The following is a 27731-nucleotide window of genomic DNA, read 5'->3' as shown; positions in this document are numbered from 1 at the left end:
AGTATTTTCAGCTGTGCTTTACAGGTGTAGAAAAATAGAGATATAACATGGTAATTTGAAAGTCATGGGCTAAAGGCAGTGGGACTCCCTGAGCTTAGACCTTGCTATAGTGTTCTGGTGTTGGCAGTAGTGATGTTCTAAAGATGCTTGGCATGAACTTGAAATGTATTTGTTTCCAGTAGCGGCTACTAGTTTGGGATATTTCATTTGAAACCTAAAGCAATCAGTCCTCATTGTGGAAGGCATATACTCAGTACTTCCTGAAAACTGTGTTGCTTTAGAATATGTGACACTGTGCTTAAAAAAACCCCAAAATTGTAAACAGAAATTGCTTTTAATATTCACTTCATGACAGTTAATAAAGATGTCACTAAAATTCTTAATCTTTTCATGCAGACTTGAACAGGTGGAATGTTCAGGATCATACGTTCGTCCTTCAGTATTATTTGTCATCTTTTAACTGAGACAAGCTTTTTGGCACGTTGTATAGATTTGGGCAAGACCATGTTGGAAGTGTTCTTGAAACAGACATCATGATACATAGTTGTTTGCAGCAGTAATTTGGTTTTGCTGTTAACAAGATGTTATGTCTTGCACATTAAAGTTGGTTGGGACGCGAGCGTTCCATCAACTTTTAGTTCTCATGCACTGAAGTGCAGGGAGAGACCCTTCTATATGATTTCATTTATCTGAGGGCTTCAGTGAGATTGTGTGGTCCTGGATCATTGATTCTGGGAAGTGAAGAGACACACAATTGAAAAAACGCTGCTTCCTATTCTGCAGAAAAAGCCTAAAGCACATGTGACAAAGAGGTGCATCTTAAAATGCACAGGGAATAGTGTGTGTGGTACAGTTCCATAGAAATAAGGAGGGTGTGAAAATAAAAAAATGGCCAGTTTTGACTATAAAGCCAGTTATGTTTTTCTCTTGTGCAGCTGTCCCTGTAAGAAAAAATGGAATACTAATTGTCAGTTGAGTTCAAAGTTAATGTTTATACAGCAAGTTGCTAGGATAACTATTCACATACTTAGCACTTGCTTGTTTTCATTACAGGAATTGCAAAGCTCAGGAAGAGGACGCTTTCTACTGGAACATGCTGCTCCCTTCTCTGCTTTTTTGACGGACAGCTTTGGGCGTCAGCACAACTACTTGCGAATTTCTTTGACCGAGAAATGCAACCTCAGGTGTAAGTGTCCACCTGCTTGCTTGTCCAGAGCTTACGCACAATGGTGTGCAAAGGCCAAGAACTGAGTTAGGGAACTTATTGCTGTGTTGGCCGTGTGCTGTTTCTTGTCTTCACAAAGTGGTGGTAAAGGATAGAGACTGGTTTGGGGCTGAGCTGCTGGTGAGATGGGGAAGCAAGAGCAAGCCTAGGGACTGGCCAGCGACAAGTGGGAGTGATAGGTCTTTCACAAGGATTGGTGTGGTTTGGATGATGGTGCTTGTGGATGTTTGTATGCTATACCCAAAGCGTGTGATAAGCATGAAAGCTTGTACCTAGGTATTCCCAAAATTATGTCTGCAGAGTCTGTGATGATGTCCCAGTGCTTGCCAGTTCAGTTTGGTGTTTCTGAATGCAGGTTAGATAGCAATAAGATTAGCTTTTCCTTCAAAGTGGATCTCTTGTAATTCTGAGACCCGTCAAATGGGGTTTCTTCTGAAGGAAAATAGGAAATTGTTAGGAGATTGCTTCTAAGATTTGGTGTATGATCTTACCTGTATTTAAGAAAAGCCAAGTCATAGAATCATAGAATAGTTAGGGTTGGAAAGGACCTTAAGATCATCTAGTTCCAACCCTCCTGCCATGAACAGGGACACCACACACTAAACTATGTCACCCAAAATATTTTGCCCATCAATATTAGATTAACTGCTGCTGGTTATTTTTTCCCCATGTATTTCTGTATTCTTTGTTTCAGGTCAGTATTGTATGCCAGAGGAAGGTGTTCAGCTGACCCCTAAATCAGACCTACTCACTACTCGGGAGATAATCGCTCTGGCCAAACTGTTTGTGAAAGAAGGTGTAGAGAAGATCCGACTGACAGGAGGAGAGCCGCTTATCCGTCCTGATGTGGTTGATATTGTGGGTAAGTTCTCAATAAATACAGTGTGCATCAAAATGACTTGCTGTATATTGATCCAAAACCTATGCTTATCTACTAATACAGTCCAGCAACCTGAAGAGAAATTATACATTAAATGATGGTGCTTTTTCCCAACATTGTTCCTGTTAGAAAACTTCTAGTTCTGCTCTCCTGCTTGGATGAAACTTGTATCTCTTCATATTATAACAGCTGAACTTATCATAGTTTCATATTCAGAATCTACTAGAATAATGCAGCCTTGGGGTTAAATCAAGAATTGATATGACCAGGTCCTCACTGGGGAGGAACAGTTGGTATGTGCTTACAAACAAAAGAGGTTTTCTTTTGTATTTTTTGGGGGGTTGCTTTTGTCTTTGTTTTGTTTCCTTGATAATAGATGTCACTTGCTTGTCTATGTTTGATAAGGAAAGAAGGAAATGTTTATGTTTTTACAGTTATTGATGAAGACTATTACTTCAATGGAAGATAAATTACTGGGTTATTTTTAGAAGTCTGTCTCTTTTGATTGGTATCGTGTTGACTGACTGTGCCTGTTGTGGGGAGTTTTTTGTTGTTTTTTCTGTTGGTGTGTTTTTTTTCTTGAGCCAGGTGCTTTTTTAATTCTGTTCAAAGTCTTGTATGGTATGGACATTATGACAGTTTTGTTTAGTGGCAACGTGTTAGATTAAGGCTATGTAGGTGGGGTACTTTGGTATATTGTAGACAACTGAACTCGTGTGTTTCTGCACATATACTCTTGTAAGTACTGAAGATTTGAAAGGATTAATATTGAAGTTGAAGGTCTTGACAGTAGAGTGGCTGCCTACTGATACACTGAGCTTTGGTGCAGAGAGAACAATTGGTCTCTGCTCGTGATTTGTTTTGTTCAGGATTTGGAAGACCTTTATGGTTTTTTCCAAAGGAAGCAGCAGAGCAGTGTAGTATGTAGAACTGACCTGCGTATAGCTGGGAAAGGTATGGCTAGAGTGAGCTGGCTTAGGTCTTTTTGAACCTTGTTTGTGAGGAGTCCTGAAACTGCACTAACTTCATCTTTTCGGAACTCTGGAATATCTTTTTCTAGGGCATTTTGCCCATGCATGGTAGCTTATTTTTTATTTAGGATTGAGTGCACTATGTACCTTTCAAGAGACCTTTTCTTTGAAGAAGGCATTCCTCATTTCTAGTAATAATAGGTATAATTCTTTTTAGCTAGCCAGCCAAAAATGGAGCAGATTTATGAAGTAGGTTGTAATTTAAAATACAATAAACCTTTACAATTCAACATATAGTATTGGCATGAAAATGAGTTAAAATCAATTACATCAGTTCAGTGCAGAACTTTCTTTCCTACTGTATTCAGCTTTTTGATTCACCAGCAGTAGCTAATGGCTTTTTATACTTAGCACAGCTACTCTGATATTGAGGGTGTAAGTTGAGTAGCCAGGTCACTGCAACATAATTATCACCTTGCTGCAATCAGAAAGTATTGATCCTGGAAGGATAGAAAGCTTTTTTGTTTGTTTTACAGCAGTGATGGAATTCTCAGGGGTTTATTTCTGTGGCTGAAAGAAGGAGATAGATCTTTTTGAACCAGTGGGCTTTTGGTACTTTGGCTGTGTTCTTGTTCACAGTTGAACTTTGTAAGATTCATAGTGATAATTTTAACAGATGACAGGAGAGTACTGATCTTAGGGTAAAGATAATGGATGTTAAGATGATTGTCCTGTTGCATTAGTTCATTCTGTCATGAATTTGTATTAGCCTTTGTTTTTTTCAAAGGCATATTGAAAACTGCCAGATTAAGTCTATAAACACTTTCTATCTTCTCAGACTTTGGTGTTACACTATGATGCACAAGCTTGGAACCAAGACAAAAGTCTCAAAACTAAATAGATCACATGTAACAACTATGGGAAAACTCATTGAAGGAAAACAAGCCCAAAATTGTCTTCTGCAGAATTTGAGTTAGGCATCTATATTGAAACCATCTTTAGCATAATGTACTGATTTGGGCTGGCATAGAGTTAATCTGGATTTCTAGATGATTTATAGAAGCTGGCTACAGTATTTCAGGTGCTGAATAGGGGTGACATTTAATTTAGGTTTGTTTTCAGCAAACCTTTCTCTTTACCAGAAATGGTCTATGAAATACCAAAAAAGCTCAAAAATATTAATGCTGGATTACTGTTACTGTATTTTTCTAATACTCAAAAGAAAACCTTTTTGTTGTTTCAATGAACAAAGGTGGTTTGAAGCTACTGTAGGAGACCATGTTATTCAGAGAGCTGCTACAGTTCTTTAGATTATTTCAAATCTTTATTTCAAATCTTTAATACATGCACATACATAAACTATGACTCAGCAACTAACACTCACTGAAAGCTAGATCATGCCCTGGTGACTTATGAGAACGTGTTTGAGACTTTTCTGAAGCAGCTGATAGTGGAATATAGAATCCATCTCCTTTGGACACTCAAAGTTTAAATTAGCACTGGATATAAACTGTCTGATAGCTGTTTATTATTAATAGTCTGAGAAGTACACTTTTCCACTGAGAAAATAATTTTCAGGGGGATGGAGGATGGATGGTTATATGACTGCTTATAGCAATGTACACATTTCAAGAGTGAAATAATTTAGGGTAGACTTGTTAATGTTTTAGGAAATACACATACTTTATCTGTATTCAATCAGGAGAAATGCAATTGAGAAAATGATTGGAGTGGAACATGTAAGAAGCTTGTCTATGTAAGAAGGTGCTCCTGATCCTAAAGGAAAAAGTAAATGTAAAAGGGTTTACTTGATTGCTTAAGCCTGACATAGAAGCTTTTAGCTTCAGGCTGTTGAATTACAGCATCTGTTCTGTTTCCTTTTCTACTTGATGGTTTTATCGGTTGTCTTTGCTTGTGCTGATTGTTGCTAAAGCTGTAACCACAGGTTAGCAAAGAGGCTTAATCCAGGTACAAGGTGAGTTACAAAGTTATGAAACCTCTTTAATCTCTTTTGAACTTGGAGGTCAACAAGCCAAGGAACCAAGCAACTGCAAATGTTCCACTTTTTAGCTTGCACAAATAAGGCAGAATGTACTAACTGGCCCTTTTTACTTGGTGTTAAGTCTTCATCTCAAATTTCTCACAGTAAGCTTCTATCCAATTTGTGATTACAGGTGTTTCCACATATTAATGTATTTCCAGTGCCTCATCCTGTATCTCATTCTGTCTGATGAGGAATAAGGCGTATTGATAACAGCTGCTGCCTGCACTATCTGACATGATCAATTACTTTTTTAATTTTTCCCATTTTAGTGCTACTTTTTTTTTTTTTTTTTTTTTTTTTTTTTCTCATTTTAGGCTGCAGCAAGGGTTTGGTTTTACTCAATGCCTTTATGCATTTTATATTTCTAGCAATGAAGCCTGTATGACAGCTAGATTTTTTTCCCGCTCTGTTGTTAGGAGGCTGAGCATTTTGTGCGTTCTGAGACTGTAAATAAAAGTAGTGGTGTTCCTGTGCTACCCTCTGGCTGCAGTGTGTATCCTACGCTCTCAAAAGAGTAGGTTGTTAGTGGTAGCTAATCTTAAATAATCTCTGGCAAACTTGGGCCAGTAGCACTCGTTCTCTGAGAAGAAGTTATTCCTGACTATAGTGGGTAGGCTTTTGAGAGGTGGATGCCAGAAAAATCTAGCTGATTGATAGTAAAGATTGCTTTTCCATTACAACTTCAGGTTCCAAATGTCCTCACAGGGCTCTTAATCATATTGCAAAATGATGCTGCTGTAAATTTCAGCATCTTTGGTGTGACCTGGCTTGTCCTATTCTAGAGAGTTTTGCCCACCTTAGGGTGAATATTTTGAGAATAGCTGGGAAACAAGACAAGTAGTAAAGCCTTTATCAACATGAACAAATAGAGGTAGAATAAGGAGGAAGGAAGGGACTAGGAAATATTTGTGCTGTAATTAAAGCTGTCTCAAGAGTAAGGGTTCTCAAATGTTTCTCAACTAATTAGGGTGGAGGCTATGAGAGAAGGGAGGAAGGGATAATAAGCAAATTACTTTGCCACAGCTCTGTCTCTGAAAGTGGTTTGTGAGGGTTTTTTCCTATTTGTTATTGTACTGATAACTGGAGGTTTGAAAGCCTGCCCTCTGGAGATGTGGTATGCTGAGGATTTCTGCATTTGGGTTATGAGAAGGCAGCTATTTTCTAAATGTTAATCTTATGATAATAACTGTTTCTTATGTGGTTTTCTTTCATTAGCCATTTTTTAGTGTCTTGCGTAAGCATACTTCAATTGGCTGGGCTACTACTGTGGGTAATGGAAATATTTCAGTTGTCAAGTGCAAGTGTTTTGTCACTTGGAAGCTGTTTCCTTGGATTCTCTGTAATGGTCCAATATGTTGACCTTTTTCTGTTTAGTTAGGAGTATATGTGGTATTTCTTTCAGCAGTTTAAAGTCACAACTGCTGCTACCTCTGGGTTAGAACTGGTTATTGGTAAAGTTTAGAAGCATAAAAGTTCAGGTGTAAAAGGGATGGCTTGCTGCTAATTATTATTGCAAACCACAGAATTCAGTTTGCAAAGCTAGTTTTGAGTAGAAGGCAAACAAAATCAGAGGCCTTCTTCCAGCAATAAAGCAGTTATTTACTCTAAGAAATGGCAAACAAAATTCGTATGCATTTTCAGTGTTATTTATAACCAATTTTGCTTGCAAAAACCTACTGCCTTTCATACCTTCTGAAATGGATTTGTTCTAAAATGGGTCTCTTAAACCAATACAGCTGGAAGGAGGCTGAAGCACCAAAGTGTCCATGTTTTCCTCACACCCTCAATGATATTTTTTTGTTTGTTTCACAAATCTCCTTTTGGGTTTTCTGTGTAACTTATACTTGAATTACTTCTTTTAAAGTGTTCTATTGACTTTCTATTTTCCTAGGTCAACTGCACAAGCTAGAAGGTCTGAAAACCATTGCTGTCACAACCAACGGGATCAACTTAACCAGATTGCTGCCCCGACTGAAGGAGGCAGGACTGAATGCCATTAACATTAGCTTGGATACTTTGGTCCCAGCTAAATTTGAGTTCATTGTCCGGAGGAAAGGTACAGTCTTCTAAGGCAACTGTGTTCATGCTTCCAGTAATGTCGAAAGTTGTTTGCATGTTGTTGACTTAGTTACTTTGGGAGGGGAGTGGATTGCTATCCTTCTGAGGCTAGGAAAAGTAGTCTATACTAGCTTAATTGATAGCGACTCTTCTTCCTTCTTCTACAACCCTTAGGCAGGTAGAGACCCTTTAGTTGGAGCTGGTGGAGTAGAAGATGCTCAACTTGGCACAGTCAGTGGGACTGTGACTACAGTTGCCAGTACATGACTGATTACCAGTTAGTAAGGACATCAAGAGGACTCGCCAAATCCTGTGCTGGTCTCGTGTGCTGCTGCTCTTTAATACTGTTCAAAAAGCAGTTGTTCCTGCGGTAGCAGCCAGGAACTAAGATGCCATAAGAACAGAACTTGTCACAAATACTGGCAGTTTCTGGAAGTTGTATCTGGGGCATGCTAGCAGTGGTCTCCTTTTTGATTCGTGATTTTTCCCTACCTCCATAACTTTTAATAGGAATAAACATAAACTGTGCCTGAGGTTATTTGAGGAGGGCTGTTAGCTTTGTAACTTCTGTCTGATTGAGCTAGTAATTCCAAACAAAGTTTCAAAAATGCTTGGATATGCCCAGATCTACAGATTCTTGTTTAGATGAATCCTAAAGCTCATTGTAAAGTTCAACTTCGTGGTTGGGCTTTCTTCCAACCTAAAGCTGATTTGCTCTTGTATCATTCTATTTCTGTAGAGTAATGTAACTTTGGAGGTCCATAAACTTCTGGTTCAGACAAAACCTCTAAGTAGCCACTAGGTGGTGCAACAGTGTAAGATAGATTTAGAGGAAGGGATGTAGAAATCTGGGGTGCTGTGGAAAGTAATTTCGATGTTTGAATCACTCCGCTATCAAGTTCTTCTGGCAGGTGCAGAAAGGTGTCCTTGTCTACAGTCTCACTAGGAGCACTTCTTCAGGTTTCTAAGTCATGGTGCCGAAATCTGTTCCTTTCATAAATCTGATTGGAGCGTTATCATTCCAGTGAAGGCTATTGCATTAATCTGGTTGTGTCATGGCACAGTTGGCTTTCAGAGAAGTATCTGGGAGTATGTAATCACAAACAGGTGTGGACTGTGCTCTTTATTACTGTTCTCTTCATTTGAATATTGCCTGGTTTGTGACATTCACTGGAAACAAACCCTTCTTTTGCTACTGAAGGGACAAACCTGATCCTTCAGCTTCCTGAATTATATGGCCACAGCTCTTCATATCTGATTGGAAGCTGTTAGGAATGTGCTGCTTAGAAAGTAAGCTAAAAGTTACTGGAGGATGAGGGTAATTTTTATTTATGTAAATGTTCTCTTCCCTTCTTCCCTTTTTGAAGAAAATAAAAAGGTCTTTAACGACAAAGAGAAGTTGCTCAGCTGAATAGCATACAGAATGAACAGAGAAGTTTCTATGACTCAGTATTTTTGGGAGAATAAAGTCTCCAAATCATAGATTATTTTTTGTTATTATTTTTTTTCCCCGCAAGTTAAAAAACGCTGAGTTGGATTTTTTTCTTAAGAGCTGAAATTATGTAAACGTATTTTTTTATTGTGTTTGAGGGTTTTTTATTTAATAGATTTCCAAGAGCGGAGAGAGCAGAGAATAAGGTGCCTGTCCTACTATGCTATCCTGTCTACTGTGGCAGTTTCAGAGGTGACAAGATATAGTTCTGTTAAGGTGAGAGGGATTCCTGGTCTTAGACTTCCACAGACTGGTAACTTCTATGGAAAGCGAAGGTGGCATCTGATTAAGGAGCTAGCCAGGAGCTCAAGAAACTTGGAATGAATTTTTCTGCTCCTCTGGAAACTCATTCTAGGGTTTTAAGAGAAGTTCGGACTTTTGTGTCTTTGTTGCTGGTGACCTGTATTATATCTGCTTTTATTCCCAAATGGTTGGGATAGAGGGACTGACTGTGAGATGATCAGAGATTTCACTGGTGTATGAAAGCAATTACAGGACCGTAGTATTTCTACTTCTCCCCATCTACCACATTCTAAGGGATGAACAAATTAAAAGTACTTTCATGCAGGCATCCAGTCTAACCTGTTTTGTTTTCACAGCCTGTGCCGCCTTTTTTTTTTTTTCTCAGTAGAAGGAATATCACATACTACTGTACTGTAATTAAATCATTAAACATTCTCTTTCTTCTTGTAAGGATTGAGTGCTGGGTGGTGCCCCACATAGGACTGGTCTGGATATGTCTAAGGTTATCTGTGCTTTAAAGTTGGCTAAAGTTACGATTTCAGAAGAAATCTAAAATGATGAAAATTTTGAAATAGTTCGTTGGGTGGAAAAGAAGTCACTTTGAAATATCAAACAAAAACTTAAAGAAGTTCTGACCCCTGACCATATTTGCTGTCACAATGACATCTAGTATTCATTTCTGCTGTAATATTTTGAAACATTTTGTGTTTATTCTTTTTGTTGTTCCATTACCACACAAGGACTTTGATCTAGAAGGGGTGTTTCAATAAGTATGGCAATACAAATAAACTCCTAACAGTTTCCCATGATAAAAGAACAGAAAACAGTTAACATCAAAATATGAAGTGCAGCTACAGATTTGTTTTTTGGGTTTTGATTTTTTTGGTTTTTTTTTTTACTGTAACAAATTTTTATTTTAAATAATCCTCCTGCACCAAAATTCCTTTAGGGGAAATAAGCTCATAGTTGTTAATCAGAACAGCCTACTTTGTAGAGATTTTTGATAGCTGTTCTAAACCATGCTGTTGTGCTAGCATGGCAGGAGGTAAGAAGCAGGACTGGGAAGGACACAGAGTCTAATGCATTGCAAGCTGTAATCCTGTTCCATGCCTCCATAGCAAGTTGAGCCCAAGCATGTGAGTGCCTTGGGTTAACAGTTGGACTTGATGATTTTAACTGTCTTTTCCAACCTAAATGACTCTATCAAAACTGAGGAGGTATTGATCTGCTGTTTGCTAGTGATTGCTTCCTGGCCTTTTTAGTTAAGTTCAGTTCCACCTTCCTGCAATCCTGAAGTCACATATAAGGTTTTCTGAGCTGTTGCAGAGCTTTTCGATCCCATTTGTGGCTCTAGGATGTGCTTACAGCAGTGTATCGTTATCTCTGTCACAACGTTCAGCCTGTGAACTTGCTGAATTGGAATGAAATCTACCACTGATACTGCAGACTTCCTGGGAGCATGCAAAACAAGTAGGTGATGAAGGAGAAGAGTGACAAATCATGACTTCAAATAGTTGCTTGAAAGAGTTATTTCACTGTCTTTTCCTTGTTTTTCACCTCTCCTTTCACAGCTAGCAGTACCACTAGGACTGGCTTATAAAAGTTACCATCTTCTGCTTTCTACTGTCCAAGCTTTATAGTGCCTTTATTAGCCAGAAAACAGTTAACTCAAAGCTTTTTGTCTTTCCTTTTTTATCTGATCTTGAATACATCCAATACTAAGTATGCACAGAATATTACTGAATTATTGCTTATTCCTGATAAAGCATCTACTGACTCTTGGAAAATACTGCCCTTCTGTGAGCATGTGTAAAGTATTGGCTTTTGTGGACTACAGCTTTGGAAGAAGGAGCTCAGTCTCACACAGCATTTGGTCTCTCATACCTGAGTTTAGTGTGCGGAACAGGAAGGCAACTTACGTCTAGCACCTGGCAGGGTAGGAGACTCATTCACAAACATGGTGCTAGTAGTTGAGCACACCCACTCACCAGAAATATATACCCAGGGCTTGGTAGTGTGCTGTCTTATTCTTGTTGCTATCACATTGTTTCTCTGCCAGCTGGTGAGTGTGGCAGAGAAGGAATAATATGTCAAATCTAAAATTGATATCTTGATGAAAGGTCTTAACTTTGTTTAAAGTTGACAGAAGATGTGGTTTGAAGGTGATGATTAAGAGGCTTTCCTAAAGGCCTTTGGAATTCCAGAATTGCATTGTTACTTTCTTTTTCTTCCAAATTTGAGAGGAGCATGTACGGATGAAGATTTGCCCTAAATTAGCTATCTCTGTGTTTGGGAGGAGCTGACAAGTATAGGCCACACTAAATGGTAGGGTGAGGCTGGACATTCTGAGGTGTGGTGTTGGTGCAGAGTTTAAGCCTCTTGCAGCTTTTCTTACTTGCAGCCCTGTTTGCTGAATCAGATTGGGTTTTATTTGTCATCCTTTCTTCTTGTACTCAATAACCTCCTTTTGCATTCTGTGTTTAAACACGAGAAATACATTTTTATTCTTTTTATATCTTAGGCTTTCACAAGGTAATGGAAGGAATCCACAAAGCCACTGAACTTGGCTACCGTCCTGTTAAGGTAAGCCAGTGTTCATTTACTCTGAACCTGTTGTGTTTTACCGTAATTGTGATTGAAAGACACAGGTCACCTGATGATTAATTTATTATCTCCCCTCCCCCCCCCCAAATAATTTTTAATAAAACTGAAGAAAAATTTTAGTAGATTGAAGATCGTTTTGAGAGGCAATGGGAGAAATCCATATAAACTCCTTGCACCACCGAGTGTACAATTTTATACTGCCACATAGCCTATTGGTTGCCTAGCTGCTGCCTACGGGGTGGTTCTGCTCTGTACTTCCGTCTTCCTTAACTGCTCTCTTGATTTGGCACTTGTCTGACTCAGCTGTGAGCTTGGCCAAGGGAGTTAACAGGTAGAAAACTACCCTGCAGAAAGCCACTAGTTTTCTCTTGGCTTATCTCTGTAGCTGCTTATAGCAGACTCTGATGAGTGCCAGTGTAAGGGAGAGGGAAAAGGGAGTCCTTCTTTGGGGTGCAGGTAGGCCAATAACATGAAACTTCACTGTGACTCAGCTGTTTGAGGTTCTGCAGCTGTGGTTCCCTTCAGTTTTGCCAATGTTTTGGAAGATCTATAGAGCTGTGAAAAACACTTGAAATTAAACTAGGCTTTAGGCTTTCCAGAAAGATCTTAAGAATTGTGATGCACGATGCTCGGACATACAAATCTGCCTTACCACCAGGGAGTGTTTTATCAACTGCACAGCTATCTATCTTGTTCTACAGATAAAGCACAGAAGACCTGAGGCTCCAGTGTAAATATTGTTTATGAGGAACATGCAGAAAACTCAGTTTCAGCATATTTTGGAGGAAGGCAGCACTAGTCTTCCTGGAGCCTATGGTTGTGGAGTGCACTGTGAACACTTCTGGGTCTGGGGAATTTGCCTGTGCCATAAATTGTGTTATAGAAGGTTCCCTGCCAATGCTTTTACAGAAGGTGTACAACATAAGAACGGGGAGTGAAGTTGTCATTTTAGACAGTAAAAACTGCCGTACACTAGATGAGTAAGATGATGCCTTTGTTGCCTAGCTTTTTTAGTTCTCCGTTTAGCAAGGTGACTGTAGCAACTTTAATGTTGTTGGATGCAAAAACTTAAAGGCAAGTTTGGCAGAAATGATCATCCATATCGTTGCAGTCCTGCCAAATTCTGTCATCATCTTTGCTTGCAAAAAAACCCCCCAAAAGTTCTTTCTATCTACGTTGCCTTCTACAAGGGCTGTGAAACCTTGTCTTAAGAGGGAATAAAGTCATACTCTGCTCACTAATTTCAGATGTCTGCTTTTCATGCAGGTAAACTGTGTGGTGATGCGAGGCTTCAATGAAGATGAACTGCTGGACTTTGTAGATTTCACAAAGGATCTGCCCCTTGATGTGCGGTTCATAGAATACATGCCCTTTGATGGTAAGAAGTCCTGCTTTGAGATTCTTTATGGCATGCAGTGTGTCTTGGACACAGGTGAATCTAGTTGGTGATTGTTCACCTTGTGGCTTGTCTGTTGAAGTTTTGCTGAGCTCTTTTGGGGAATTAGGAATCACGTTAAGTTTCATGTTGGATCTTTTGCCGCTTACCTATCTTCCTGGGATAAGCTGGAGAATGATTAGTAGCAAGATTAGTTGGGACACCTACAGGGATAAAACTGAGATTTGTGGAGAATGTAAAGGTGGTTCTCTGCTAAATGTTATAGTCTAAAGTTATGCTGGTTTTGTTAATTCTAGGCAATAAATGGAACTTCAAGAAGATGGTGAGCTACAAAGAAATGCTTGATACAATTAAACAGCGATGGCCTGAATTGGAGAAACTGCCCTGTGAAACTTCCAGCACAGCCAAGGTGGGGTTAGACAAAGATCATGTGAAATGTGCCCCCATTTTTTCCCTGCCCTTAATCCCCAAATTCAGATAACATTTATATTTGACAAGCAAAGTGAAAAATACTTAGTGTGGTAACTCTAGGATTTTGGTCAAGCTGTCTGCATGTGGTTTGATGCTTACTAAACACTTGTTGTAGTCTTTACCTTTAGAAATACAATGTTTACTACATGCCTCAGTCAGAGATAAAGACTGTGAGGCCTGTATCCTGTATTTATAGCTTTTGAAGCTGTGTCTGTCTGCACATTAACAAGCCTGATGAAATAGTTGTTCAGTGAAATAACAAACACTATTGCTTTAGAGTGTGTAGTGTCATATGGTGAGTTTCTAGCCTACAGGAGTCTATAGCTCATGGTTACCTGAGTATTGGCATCACCAGTCATTTAATAACTACAAAAGCAAACATTTAACAAGTTTGTGAATTTCCAGAAAAAGGCAGAATAGACAGGAACCCCTGACAAAGCTGACTGCATTTTTGTCTTGTTCTGCTGTAACCTTAGAATTGAAGAAAATCTGTGTTAAACATCTTCTGGTCTTTGGACAAGTAGAGCATTAAAAATGAGGAGTATATGTTTGACTCTCTGTTTTTTCTCCTCTGTATTTCTGTAGAGTTATAAAGTGCCACAGTTCCAGGGCCAAATCAGCTTTATCACCTCCATGTCAGAGCACTTCTGCGGATCCTGCAATCGGCTGAGGATAACAGCAGATGGGAACCTAAAGGTTGGTAGTGAAACAGGATTCTCTTTGCTTTCATGCAGCGAAAGTAATGTTGAAATTCTTCCCTCCATAGTAGCTGGGATGTAAATTAGGATGTAAAGATACGTAATTATTACCAGCTAACTCCTGTTTATCCTGTATGTATTCTTGTTCAAGCTTTTTGGGCTGTTAGGGAGATGTTACATCACCTCTTTTTGGTTTCTCTGTTTTACTAGCATAGTTAACTTCACTTGTAAAACATAGTTGCAAGGCCAGTAAACATAAACATTTATTTTAATCTTTGATTCAAAATCATCTTAAACATGTGATAAGCAGATGATTTCCCACTAAAAAAGGATCCAAGCAGCTGTGAGGACTGGCTTTTATGTTCCACAAGGATCCTGTCTTGTTTCACCAAACATCTTTTTGCAACTCTTCTCCTTCAAAAGCAGCCTGTACATTTGCTGAGCGGCTGTAGGAAAGGGAGGGGGAATAACCATTTCCTGCCACGTTGAAGCTGGCAGTTTCTGGGGGAAAATTAAAGTTTTCAATTAAAAACTGGCACTTGCACATTGTCACCTGATATTGACAACAGCTGTGCTGCTGTCTAATGTCAGATGACTGAGGCAGCCTGAAGGCCCAGTGAGCTTACACTACGTAAACATCCCAGGCTGTCTGTGTATGTACATGAAGAGAGATAAAGAAAAAAATCTCCATAAGCGTTCTCTTTCTTCAGTAGGATGGGCCTGTTCAAACCTCTTTACTGAGGTTAGCATGAAATACTTGTAAAAGCCATTTATTTTATTCTTTCTCATTTCTCCTCTTTGTGTCCTCGGGTTGGCTGTAGGTATGCCTTTTTGGGAATTCGGAAGTGTCCTTGAGAGATCACCTACGGTCGGGTGCCTCAGAGGAAGAGTTGGTTCAAGTCATTGGAGCAGCAGTGGGAAGAAAAAAGAAACAGCATGCTGGTATGTTGTACCTGAGAAATAGCAGCAGTGACTAGAGAAAGCAATGTCCTGGTACTGCTGTGGAATGCATTGACTTGCTGGGAGAAAGAAAGGAAAGAAAGCTTCTTGAAGGAAGCTGCATTACCTACAGAAAGAATTTTCCCATCTGATAAAGAGTATTGTCTGGTAGAAAGCTGGTAACTTTACCAGTCCTGCAGGTACTGGTAAACAGTTGGTTTTGCCCTTTTTGCATTATGCGTAAAACAAACGTAAAGGGAGCTTTTAAATCTGGGCATAGACTCACTTCAATGTTCATTGATCTGCCCCAGATATAATAGTGCCTTATAAATATAAGGGAAGGGGTAGAAGGGTTGGTTCCTTTCCTTTTAGACCATTCATTTCTGACTCTCTGATTAGAGTGTTTTTCCCCTCTAGTAAAGGCATTTTGCCATCAGCAGCATTTACCTGGCATTGCCTGTCTTCTTCCAATTTGTGTTAATCCCAGCCTTGTCTCTGAGGCCTTCTGTGATTGGACTACTTTAAACGGGAGCACTGGTAACAGCTTATCCATAGAAGTAGTACAGTTAAAGGCTATTGTTAAGAAACAAGATAGTCCCAAATTGTTTGAATTCTGTAGTAGGGAGACTGTAATTCAGATTATGGAAAGCTTTCTGGGAAAGGGTTCTACAGTGTGATAGAGCCATAGCAGCTGGATACTTGGAGACTGTGGCAGCTATGGTTTTAAATAATACCATGTTGGTTTTCCCTTCCTCCAGCTCCTTCAGTCTTTACTGAGCTTTGATTTCCCTAGCATGCAGGTTGCACTGTGAAGAGCAGAAAACAAAATACATAAACCAGATGCATGACTTCAATCCTAAAAAGCTAGGATTTTTATGTGTTCCTTATTTTATTTCTAGGCATGTTTAACATTTCCCAGATGAAAAACCGGCCAATGATCCTGATTGGTGGGTGACAAATCAGTACGTAATAAACATACAATGATTTTGTTTGCTTTTTGTCCTTGGGGGAGTGGATTGGGCTTTTAACTTGTGTTTGGTTCTGGCTTAGGTTTAGACAAAGAAATGGGTTTCTATAAAAGGCAGTTGTGGTTAACAAGCTGAAGTAGAAGAGGAGAAAGGTTTAATGTCCCTACCAAGTCTTACCCAAGACCCTAGTGCTTGTACTTCTGTTGGCTTTATTAGGAAATAGGATCTACAGTGGTCTTTTACCATAGGTTTTCACAGGGACTGTTTTCCCCTTGATGCCCCACTTTAAAGGGCTATCACTTTCCATGTTGAGTGGTTCTGGATTGTGTCTCTCTGTTTGCTTTTGCTCTTTTGTATTTGGCCACAGCTGCATTGTGTTCCAGGAAGAGGGGAAAGAGGACCCTTTGTATAAAGTGTGTATTGACTTGCTGCATGAGGAAAAATGTTCTGGATTTTGTTTTTTTTGGGGGGGGTTGCTTTGGTTGTGTTTTTTGTTTTTCCTCTAATAGGAAATACATTTTTTGTTAAGATGAAATACTACATTAAACTCTTTGACAGCTCACTGGGACCTACATAATTTTTCAAGATGCATTTGAAAGAATCCCCACACGCCAAAGTTAGCATTCATAGCAATGTTTGGATGTCTACAGCTCAGATCCATCCAATTTCCTTTTGAAAAGTGCTTTAACATTGTCTGACATACTGTAGAAGAGGCAGCCTGTCCAGGTCCTAGCCCAGCTGTTCCATGTCCCTTTGAGACTAACTGCTGGCAGTCACTGCAGAGGCTGGAGATGAGTGGAGAGTATCCCACTGTGACACATGGGGACTCATTAGGAGATTTCCCAATTGTGTTTTGAATTACTTACAAACTTCAAATAATACTGGCGTGCAAGCAGTCAGTGGGGGGGTGTGTATGGAATTAATTTAATGAAACTTAATGAATGCTGTGGAAATCACTAATTGGTTTTGCTAGTCCCAGTGAGCCAAACCTGGCTTCTTCCCTGCACTGTTGTTGTCTGATCCTTTGCTGTATGGTTTGTATCCTATTTCGCTTAATCAAAATATTCCTTTTGGCAGGTTGTTCTCCTTATGGGTTTCACTTCAGTTGTGGGAATTTCCTCCGTAATTTAAGTATCTCCTGCCCTCCTCCTCCCCCCAAGATTGTGCTAGTTGGAAGCTTACACTATTAAACTTCAGGTGCAGTAACAGAATATAAGGAGATACGGTTTATAGGACGGTTTTGGTTGTGTTATATATAGTGCTATAGGAAACAATTATATCTTTTTTTTTTTAGGTATATGAGAAGTTAGGGTGAAAATAGAGATGAGTAGGTACAACTTGAAGAAAATGTAGGTTGGTTGTTAGAAAAAGCAAAGATGCTTTGCATGCATTACTGTCGCTGTCTTTTTACTTACCACTTATTTGAGCAAACAGCACTTCTCTTCCCTGCTCCCACCCATGTGTGTTTATGCTGTGGAAGTAAGTGCTTGTCTACCTTTGCAGTCCAGCTTCTAAAGACAAAACACATTGCCAGGGTTAAGCTTCAGCTTTAAAGCTAATCAAGAAATCCAGAAAACAGAACTTTGAGTTCCTGGATTTCAAAATGAGTATTCAGGTTAGGCCCCACTGTATAAAGAGAGAGGGAAAGAAAGAGTAAGAATAATTGTCTGTGTTCTTCTAAAGCAGAGCAATGTTGCACTCAAAACATTTATGTCCATTTAATTCCATGCCCGTGAGGGTAAACACATTAACACTAAACTTGCAGAAGTCTTAGTTTTAGTGGGTAGGCCATCACTTGCAGATCAAAAAGGGACTTTGCCTGAATTTATATTATTGCAGTGATTTTTTTTAAAATACCGTGAAATCTGTGGTTGATTTAAGCTTTCAGATCAATGTTTGCAAGGTATTCTAGGCAAAAAAGCTGCTAAGTGCATCAGAGGCTGGGACTAACAAGGAGAAGAGATTGCTCAGTTTGTTTATAAAGAAAGAGGGCAGAGGGACACAACCAATGCCATGTCCATGCTGTTCCTGTTACTGTCATGGGGTCAGTCCAAGGGGATACATGCAGGTGTGGTCTAATTCCAAGTTTCTCAGGGCAAAGAGAGCAGGAGCTCCAGAAAAAGAGAAACGTGCTTATCAATGAGGCTATTAAACTAGGGCTTAGCCACTTACCTCTATACTGCTTTCTCTTTACTTACAAAACAAATCACTACTTTTATGTGAAAAAGACTCCTTGTCTTGACACTTGGCATTTAGCCCTCTGCAAATGCCAAAACCACAGGATTAAATGGTGAAAAGGGGCAGGAGGGCTTACAACCTCTCTGCCAGCTGGGAGCTCTGCCAGCTCAGCTTGGAACACACTTCTGAGTAGGTTTAAAATCTATCTGTCAATGAGAGGAGCGTGGTTTTTCCAGTCCTTAAACTTTAGCTGTCATTAACATGGTAAGAGCTGGTAGTAATAACAGAGGTTCCCATCACAGAGGCACCCTCCGAACTCATAGTGCAGTTGCAGTACTCCTGGTCCCTGCTGTCCTCAGGAGCTGGCATGACCCCTTCCCTGCCGAAGGGGATGAAAGCAGGAAGTATAGCTGCCTGGCTGGGAGGAAGGTCTTTGGAAAGGCAAAGTTGAGAATCCGGGTGCAAGTATTTCCTATTAACCGTGTCAGGCTTTTGAAAGAAGACTGCTGCTGGGACAATCTCAAATGAATGCTGAGATACTGTGACTTCCTTTTCTTCAGAACGGGTGTTCCTATAAGCTTTCTTGGCTGCTGTTTCTCAGTGTTGATACTTTTGAAAGCAAGTTGTTTCTTCTTGTCAGAGACCTTGAAATAAGTGGTTTGAGTCTTCGGGTTTGTAATAACAAACCAGCAAATGCAGGGAACTGATGAGAGAGAAAAGCCTGAGGAGAGAAGTGGATGTTTGGAGGCTTATTGAGGTTTTTGCAGTACAGAAAGTCCCAAGCAGTGCTGGGACAGGGTTCTCAGGTACTGCAGACTCAGCTTAGGTTTCCAGTTAGTAATATGCATTCTCATGTGACTTTTCTTTTCCCCCCAGAGCCTGCATTGATGCTGTTCCCACTACGCCAAGACACCCTACAGAATCCCCCAAATTCAAAACAGCGGGGTCACACATTCAGCCATTGGCTGACTTTGAGAGCAAGTTTCCCCACACAAATGAGAAAAGCACTAATGAAAAATAAGCTTACAGGACAACTCTACCTGCCAGGATCTCGCCCAGAGCAACAGTGGCATATAACAACAGGAATTCTACAAACCCAGCTCAGAGGCTCCTGTGTCTCCCAGAGGGATGCAGGCTCCACATTTGACCCAAAGTGCCTTGAGGCTTCTCCTGTAGGCCAAGTTTCTGTGGACTGTCAGTCCAAAGAGGCAAGTCCAGGATCTGAACTGGGCACCACGGTACCTCGTGCCTGTGGCAGTTTGACTCACACTGATGAAGAAGGACGGGCCACAATGGTTGATGTTGGAGGGAAGCCAGATTCAAAAAGAATTGCTGTTGCTGTAGCTGTGGTCCGCCTGGGTGAGAAGGCATTTGGGATGGTGAGGCAGAACCAGGTGAAGAAAGGGGACGTGCTGGCAGTTGCCCAGATTGCAGGAATTCAGGGAGCCAAGCTGACCAGCCAGTTGATCCCGTTGTGTCACAACATCCCCCTCAACCACGTGGAGGTGTCTCTAAGCCTGGATGAGGACAGATGCGCAGTGGTGATTCGCAGCTCCTGTCAGACCTGGGGGAGGACAGGGGTGGAGATGGAAGCTCTAACAGCTGCTAGCCTGGCTGCCCTGACTGTGTATGACATGTGCAAAGCAGTTACTCATGACATTGTGATTGAAGAGGTGAAGTTGCTTAGTAAGACAGGTGGACAGAGGGGAGATTTCTCAAGAGTCTAGAGCATACCAAGACCTAGATCATACCAGGTGACCACTGCTTATGTTCAGCCTCTTAGAGAACTACTACTACTCAGCTGTGAGGCTTGGAAACCTCAGCAGGTATACCCTACAGCAACCCTAAAACTCCAGTTTTGCCTTACACTGTCAGCTTCCTGCTGGGTGACCAGTTGGAGTCACTTATCCTTGTTGATAACCACATGCGTTTTTTATAGAACAAGCTTCTCCACTCTGCCAATACCTTAATTTCAGTGTCTTCACCATGAGCTAGAGCAAAGATTCCTAGTCATACCACAGAGTTGGGTTTGTTTTTCCTTCTTACTGTGAAATATTCACAGCTGCTGTCATCACACCATGCAACTGTGAGTTCTGGAAATGAAGCAAGTGCTGAAAGTGCTGTTATTTGGCAACTATTTTTAAGTCAAGGATTAAGATTTCAGAATTGTGTCTGTCTTTCCCCCTGACTTTTTTGGTTGAATTTTGAAGGTGACAGCTTGGGAACCTTACCATACAGCAGAGATTGTAGCTGGGGAACAGCCAGGCTCAGAGGTGCAGCTCCCATCCCTTTGCACTGCTACTGCTTCCCTTGCCTGCAAATGGGAATACCCATGTATCAGTTTCAACGAAAAGCCAAAAAAGATGGCAGCTATTCAGTTCTCTGCTTTGTAAAATATGATGATTTAGACACAGAGGATTTCTGGGTTTGGAAGAATTATTTTGCTGATATGAAAGAGATCTTTTACAATGTCAGAAGCATGTTCCAGCATTTTGACCTTAGCACTCAAATACATAGAGGCCCTGTGTCTGCATGCTCAAGGGCTTAATTGTGCCACACATAGAAGTAGGCATCAGCTCTCCCTGACTTTAGAAATAGGTATCAGACCAAGCCCCAGAAGACCCAAAATTTTTTAGTCCTACAGTGCAGCACCTAATAATCAGCAGCCTGCATCGTCCTGACAGATAAAACGAACTTGAAGACTAGTAGCCGCTTGGAAGGGTAAGGTAATTGCTGTTGCTTTGGTCAGAATGTTTTCCTTCATGTTTCTTCAGTTTGCTTTTGTGAAGTCTTCTGTCCTCAGAGCTCTTAACTGTCCCCATAAATGTTACAGTGCCCACTGTCACATAGCATTAAATAGCTTTGATAATCAACTACCCTAGATAAGAGACTACTCAACATGGTGGGTAATACTGATGGATCCTTTTAAAATGTTAATTTAAATTCTCTAAACAGGGTGTTTCCAGCTTTCATTTACTTGTTTTCTAGTGCTTATGGCTAATGTGAAATTGCATATGATTCTGGGTGCTCCCTCTCCATACGCACAGAGAGTTGAAGACAGCTCCAGTAATATCAGAGAGGCTACCAAAAAATTATCTTAGACTTTGCAGGTAGCTGCTTCTTATGAAATAAGGTTTAGTCACTGTGAGCAGCGGTAAAGCACACATCACACACATCCTGCTCACTTAAGGTAAGCACAGGTCTAAGATGAGGAGGCAATAGGTTTTACTATAAATCCTCCACAAATTTCATACACTGGCTACCACAGAAGGCACCTTTTCCATCATAGATTAATTAATTTGATTCTTTTTTCACTGTTACTGTGAAATAAGGCACATACAGTGACACACACAGCAGCTATAGATGAATGGGGAAGGAGCTGGGAAAGCTTGGTGCTCAAACTCCATTAACATTTGTACACATATATCCAGTGTTACAGTCATGTTTGCCTTGACAGCACTGATGCGTCTGTAAGTTAATAGTAGGGGCAGGGGCGTACCTGGCACTGCTGTACTGAGCACCAACAATCCCCCAACCCTACAAATACAAGAAATTATGTTCATCTGTGGAGCTGCTGCGCCCACAGCACAAAAAGTTCCCTAGCTCTGCATGGAACAGATTGCCAGGAACAGGAACCACGTGTGTTACCTCCCAAGTTAACTGATTACACACAAGCACTTAACTCCCCCCAGTATGCACAACACACCCTGCCTTCCCTGCTCTCACCCAGTCTTAGCTCATTTTGAAAACTAAAAGGACGCTAGACATACTCAGTGGTATTAAAATGATGCTTTGGAGCATATGATACTTTGGCTTCTGAGAAGTTTGTGATCATGCTGTAAAGCTCACCCAAAGGAGTGACTCAAGACTGCACAAGGGACTACAGAGCACATGCATGACTGCCACGCACATTTTGCTACTTACGCACATTCACTACTTTCCTAGGTTGAGAGGGGCAGGAAGCTTTGAGCAAACAGACTTACTTTGGTGCCATTTTATGGTTGTGTTACATTATCAAGTCTTGAAACTATGCACAGTCAACATTTGTGAGAGAAATGAGCTGACAGCACTGTATGTGTCAGTGGTGCTGGGTGGGAAATGGTGTAATACATGTTGATGAACTGACTACTTTTTGGAGGCTTGCTTTTTTTTTTGTCCACTGCATTTTTAATAAAGACTAATTGTAATGGAATATGTTTTGTATTGCTTTGGATTCCTGTTTTATTCATTCAAAGGAACATCTATTTTTTAATCCATAAGCTTCTATGAATAATTACCTCAGGACAAGCAATAAGACAGACTTTATAACTTGCAGTGATTAGTCAGCAATTTGCAAGGGATCAGTCACAATAAGTCACTACTATAAGGAATCTATTTCTTCTCTTTTTTTGTTGAGTGAAGCTCCTCTCTATCGGGCTGGTTTTAAACTGAGTAATCCTTTAGGCTTAGCATAATAATTTCTCTCATTATTATCCCAGCTTCTCCCACATTCCTGTTTCAAGTCAGTGGGTGCATGTAACAGTACTGCTTTGTGTTGCAGAGTAACCGCGTCTGAGGGACTGTGCACTGAAACTGAGGTCTGGGGAGAACTGCCTGTAGAGAAGCCCATACCCCCTGAATCATTATTAATAAGTCTAAGGGAAATTGCCCTTCTGATCCAACTGAGCTTCCAGGAAGTCTCTCACCTATTACCAAGAAGGCCTGTTCCTACCTGAGGAAGTTGATGAGCTGTTTTGTTCACTGTAGCCAGCCACAGTGCAGTGCGGGTGCTTTGCAAGAGGGCAGACAGCAGCTGTACTGGCAGAGGGTGTCTCTCTCCAGGTACAGCCTCCAAATGCCAGGACAACAGCACAAAGTTTACATCCTTCTTTCTAGGAGCAGCTTCCTAATTTGGAACCAGATTTTTGACGATTTAACCGAAAGAAACAGCATAAAGCACTGAGCCCACCACATCCCTTCTCCTGAAGGGTGCTGTAAGAGCACGAGTCACATTGCTAGTGCAGTGCTGCCAAACACCACACAAATGCCAATACTGCAGATCCCAGCAGCCCCCACAATGTTACAGTATAGCTTTTGCCTAATGGAAATTCTGCCTTATCCCAGCTGATGTCCCATTTATGAGTTACTGTCTGTTCACTGCTAATCCAGCCTACGTCTTCTGTGGCAGCTCGGCCTGTCTTTCCTTCATGGCCACATCCTGAAGCTAGTCACCCCACCCTCAGACTGCCCTGGAAAAAGTTGGATGTGGCATGTAAAGGAGAAGCCAGCAAAAGCTGGTCACTAAGTATTGCTAAAGAGATTAAATCTAGGTCAAAGAGAACAGTGCTCTCAGAAACTGCTGGAGGAAGAGTGGGACATGGAAGGAAGACACGGCTTGAAATACCTTAGGAAGGAATCTTTTTTCCGCAATGGGAACCACTCAAAACCAGACTAAAAGCAACAACAGCTGAGCACTAAAAAGGGGAATGAATTTTTAGCTATTCTAAGCCACTGCTGGCCTGTAGTAATTCTCTGTAAGTCGCTGACGTTACCCAGCTTTACATGGGATTTGACTGGGCAGAATCTGGCTCTTCATCCCACCCTTTCCGTGGTCCTTCACTAGCTTCCTGCTCCTGGCTGCCTCAGCAGCAGGTACGCAGGCATCTAAAAGCCTAAGACGGGCTGTAACATTGTGTGTGCTTTGGCCAGGACACAGCACTGCTAATTAGTTACAAGGAAACACAGTTCACTTCCCTTACTAGAGCCTTGCTCCAAGAGAAGCTTAACATTTTGGGCAACCCAACAGTTGGAGGAGTTGCTGGCTGCAGTGGCATGACTAGACTTGCTTTCATTTTTTTGAGACTTCAGGTTAAAGCCCCAGTGTAGGTCTCAAAACCAGTGGATCTGAGGAGCACAGCAAAGCCATGACTATGGTGTGCAAACCCCTGACACATCTGCCACACTCCCTGGAAAGGCAAAGGGTGAAGCATCCAAGTCCTGTTTCACTGGCTGGGCCTGAAGAGCTTTGGGCAAGCTTAGTTCACCCTGTCCTTAGGAGATTCTCATTTTGGACACAAGAAGCTTGAACAGTGGTAGCCAAGACACAAATCCAGCTACCCGTACCTTCCCTTGTCCCTCCATGCTGCCAGTGTCATGTTTAGAAAGGTTTCAGTTTAGCATCTCGGTTTTTGTACTTGGCTTGTTTGTTCCTTTAGGATGCAGAGGGTACCCAAAGTAAGAGTTGTGAAGTGCAGCTGAGTACAAGTTCACTGGAGGGGATGGGTGCCCTGAGACACTGCTGAGCTTTGCCCTGACCAGAGCAGCATGACAAACCAGGCATGGCTCAGCTTCATGCATACAACCCAACTGCAATGGCATGGCCATGGCCCTCAATCAGCCTGCCTAGTGCCCCTGGCTCTCCAAGGGACCATCCACACAACACTTGCTCCATGGAGCAAAGCTTCACACTTCATTATTGCTTAAGAGTTTCTTCCAGAAGCCCAAACAACCAACAGTATTATGGAGACAAATGCTCCAACAGAGAGGGATAGAGCTTACCTTCCAATTCTGGAAAGCCTGCTCAAAACAAGAAACTCTCAGTACTACTAAGCTGTTCCTGCATGGATTTAGTCTTACAAGTAAATGCAACAGAAACACTGCCTTCTATACCCATGATACTTCCAGTGTGCACAGCTGGCAGGACACAAGGCCAGCAAAAGCAGAGTGTCCAGTTGCAATGTCAAGGGCAGCTTGGCTGCGGTGTGACAGGAGGCTGGCGAGGAAGAGGAGATAGGAGGGTTGTACAACCATGTAGTTGTGTTAATATTATGCTTGGAAAATTCCACATGCCATCAGATACACAGCCGCTCCATTAGCAGTGCCCTGGCCAGTTGTGGCAAAGCTCCATCAGCACAAGCAGAGCTGTGTAGCATCCCATCAGGCAGAGACCTGGCCCGTAGCATCTGCCTCTGTAGGGCTGGGAGAGAGGGGTTTCTGACCTGCCATTCCCACCACACGCCAAGGCCTTAACGAACTCCCATTTCATTAACAGGGTCAGTTCAGCACTCACGCCTCCCCACGTGCAGTTCCAGCGAGACTGGAACTGCTGCTGTCTCAAGCGGCGCATGGAGCTGCACCCTCCCTCCCATCCCATCCGATCCCATCCTTTCCCGCCACCTCCCCAGCTGCCACCCACAGTCTGTGTGCCTCCAAGAGCTGCGCTTCCCCACCCTGGGCCTGACACTCAGTGGAAATGTTTGAGCTCTGTGTGGCTCATTTGGCTCCGGCAGATCAGCTCCCGGGGCCATCCTCAGCCCAGATCCAAGAAATAAGCCGAGCTGAGGGAAGGGAATAATTTCTGCTACCCCTGAAGCCTCATCTCTCCTATTGCAGCTGGCAGCTCGGAAGGCTCCATCCTGCCAAGACTGAATCTTAATTGGGATCAGTGGAAAAGACAAGCTGCTGCCAGGGCTGCCCTGATCCTGGGCTTATGAAGAACATGGGCAGAGCTTGCCCAGCCCCACAAGAGAGGGCCTTCAACAGGGTTTACAAAAAATAAAGTGAAACTCCCTGCAGGCCTGTGGTGCCAGTGGAAGCAGGCTGAGGCCACCGAGGACAGGAGACAGCTTACACAGGTAGTTTGCAAGAGGAGGAGCAGGCAGGACCGGACAACACGGAAAATCCTCCCATTCCACAGCCTGCGGGGAGGGGAAATCACCAGCAAGGCCGAGGGGCAGATGGCAATCCCCAGGCCCTGCAGTGAATTAAATACTACAACCAGTCCTGAACAAAAACACAAAACTATCACAGCCTTGCCTGGAAATGCTCCTGCCAAGAGCTGTGGGAAAAAGGACAAGAAAAGCTTGTCTTCTTATGAGAGAAAGACAAGAGCAAAGCCTCGTCAAGTATCCAGTGGCACCAGGATGCTTCATGATGCTTTTTCCAAGCCACAAACACTGATTTCAAGCCCGCTTGCTACAAAAGCCATAGCCAAAGCTCATTCATACCTCTGCGATTAGGCACAGTCTAGCCACCCCTTTGGCTTTGAGGAGGCACCCAGAAGCACTACTGCCAATTCCTAGTGCATTCCGGGCCATATTAGCTTATACATGCAGCACCCTGTCATCTCAGCCACCATCTCACCCAGTGACAGCAGAAACATGCTGTGGCAGCAGAGCAAAGCAAGTAGCCAGCAGTCGGGGTGATTCTGACACTGTTTGTAGCATCTTACAGGTTCAGGCGAATCCCTGAAGTCCCTACATCAGAGGAAGGCCACTGTGGAAAGGTCTTGCTTGGACAAGGAGCTTTAGAAGAGCTCACATTGCTGACTCAGGTGGAGAGGGTTACCGGCAGCTAACGCAACACATGCCATGCTGGCATCTCAGAGCTGCTGGACCTGAGCAGCGAAAATGGGCTCTTGCTCTGGTAAAATAGCATTAATGGGATTTTCCAGGCAGCAAACACGCTCTGAGGGACACACCCAGGACATTCAGCCATCAGCAACACAGTGTGCAGAAGGCTCTTGGCCAGCTAGACTGGGAGGGGTATTTAAACACAAGTTTCTTGCATTCATCTTTATAGCCTGCTGTTTCCCTCCTGGCTCACTGAGGATGCCTCCAAGCACATCCCTCTGGGATGTCTCAGATGCAGTTAGCCCATCACCGGCAAACTGTAGCTTTTGCAAACCTATGCCAGAGAACTCTCGCTGAACCCCAGCAGCTGGAGGGGTTTTCATTTCCACTTCTCCGAGGCTGGTATTTCAAGGTGGTTTTATTTCTTTGTAATCAGTGCACATGGGCAGCTCTGGAGGGGTCTGGAGGAGGGCAGGGAGGCAGCACAGCCACTGTATCTGTACCAAGTAGTTTCACATGCAAGTGAAACAGGGCTCGACTCGCTCGGTGCGTGTTTTGCAGTGCGGTTGCAGGCTGTTGTTCCACCTCCACAGAGCTGTTATTTATTTACTTAAAGACTTGCATGCCATGGAAAAAGATGCCCCAAGATAGCACTGTGTTTCTAAAATTAAACCCAGATGGAGCAGGGAGCAAGCGAGTGAGCACTCCTGTGCTCCCACCAGCGACGGGAACAGGGCTCCCATGCCCTGGGTTCCTGCACCCTCACTGACCTGCAGGAAAGGCTGGCAAAACACCTCCCATGTTCTCAGCCATGAGGGAGGCAGCTCCATGGGAAGCCAGGCTTGGACCAAGGGTCTTACTCAAAAGCAGAGGTGCCACCACTTCCTATGGCAGGGGATGAGGGTATAATAGCAGTGATTGCACTTCCTTCCCCAGCAGCCCTGGGAAAGCCCTCGCCCCGCTGCAGGAGAGCAGGCATCCCACCAGGCATCTGACACAGGTCTGAGGGTGGCCAGGAGAAGTCATTTAACATAATTTATGAGGACAGGCTGCATTCCTAAGGATTATCTCTTGTCTAACCTAGCCAAGACTCTTTTCCAGTGGTAGGTTAATGCTTGGACTTCACAATCTTAAAGGTCTTTTCCAACCTAAATGATTCTGTGTGTCACTGATAGCTTTCTCCTCACAGTGAGGCTCATTTAGCCCTCGCTGTTGTAACCTAAGTTAAGAAACC

General features: G+C 42.2%; 1 protein-coding gene across 1 annotated transcript; it reads left to right on the top strand.

Moving 5' to 3' along the window:
• The first annotated feature begins 1077 nt into the window (after positions 1 to 1077).
• Positions 1078 to 19894, top strand: MOCS1 (molybdenum cofactor synthesis 1). The gene is made up of 10 exons (XM_010019824.1): positions 1078 to 1186; positions 1920 to 2087; positions 7012 to 7176; positions 11435 to 11496; positions 12784 to 12895; positions 13210 to 13322; positions 13970 to 14080; positions 14904 to 15024; positions 15921 to 15968; positions 19044 to 19894. Exons 2-10 carry the CDS (start codon positions 1931 to 1933, stop codon positions 19892 to 19894), a joined length of 1740 nt encoding a protein of 579 aa, XP_010018126.1. The 5' UTR covers positions 1078 to 1186; positions 1920 to 1930.
• The last annotated feature ends 7837 nt before the right edge of the window (positions 19895 to 27731 follow it).

The sequence above is a fragment of the Nestor notabilis genome, unplaced genomic scaffold (assembly GCF_000696875.1).
Source record: "Nestor notabilis isolate BGI_N333 unplaced genomic scaffold, ASM69687v1 scaffold328, whole genome shotgun sequence".
Classification (NCBI taxonomy): Eukaryota; Metazoa; Chordata; class Aves; order Psittaciformes; family Psittacidae; genus Nestor; species Nestor notabilis.
The sequence above is the reverse complement of the archived record's forward strand: the minus strand, read 5'-3'. Positions and strand labels throughout refer to the sequence as shown.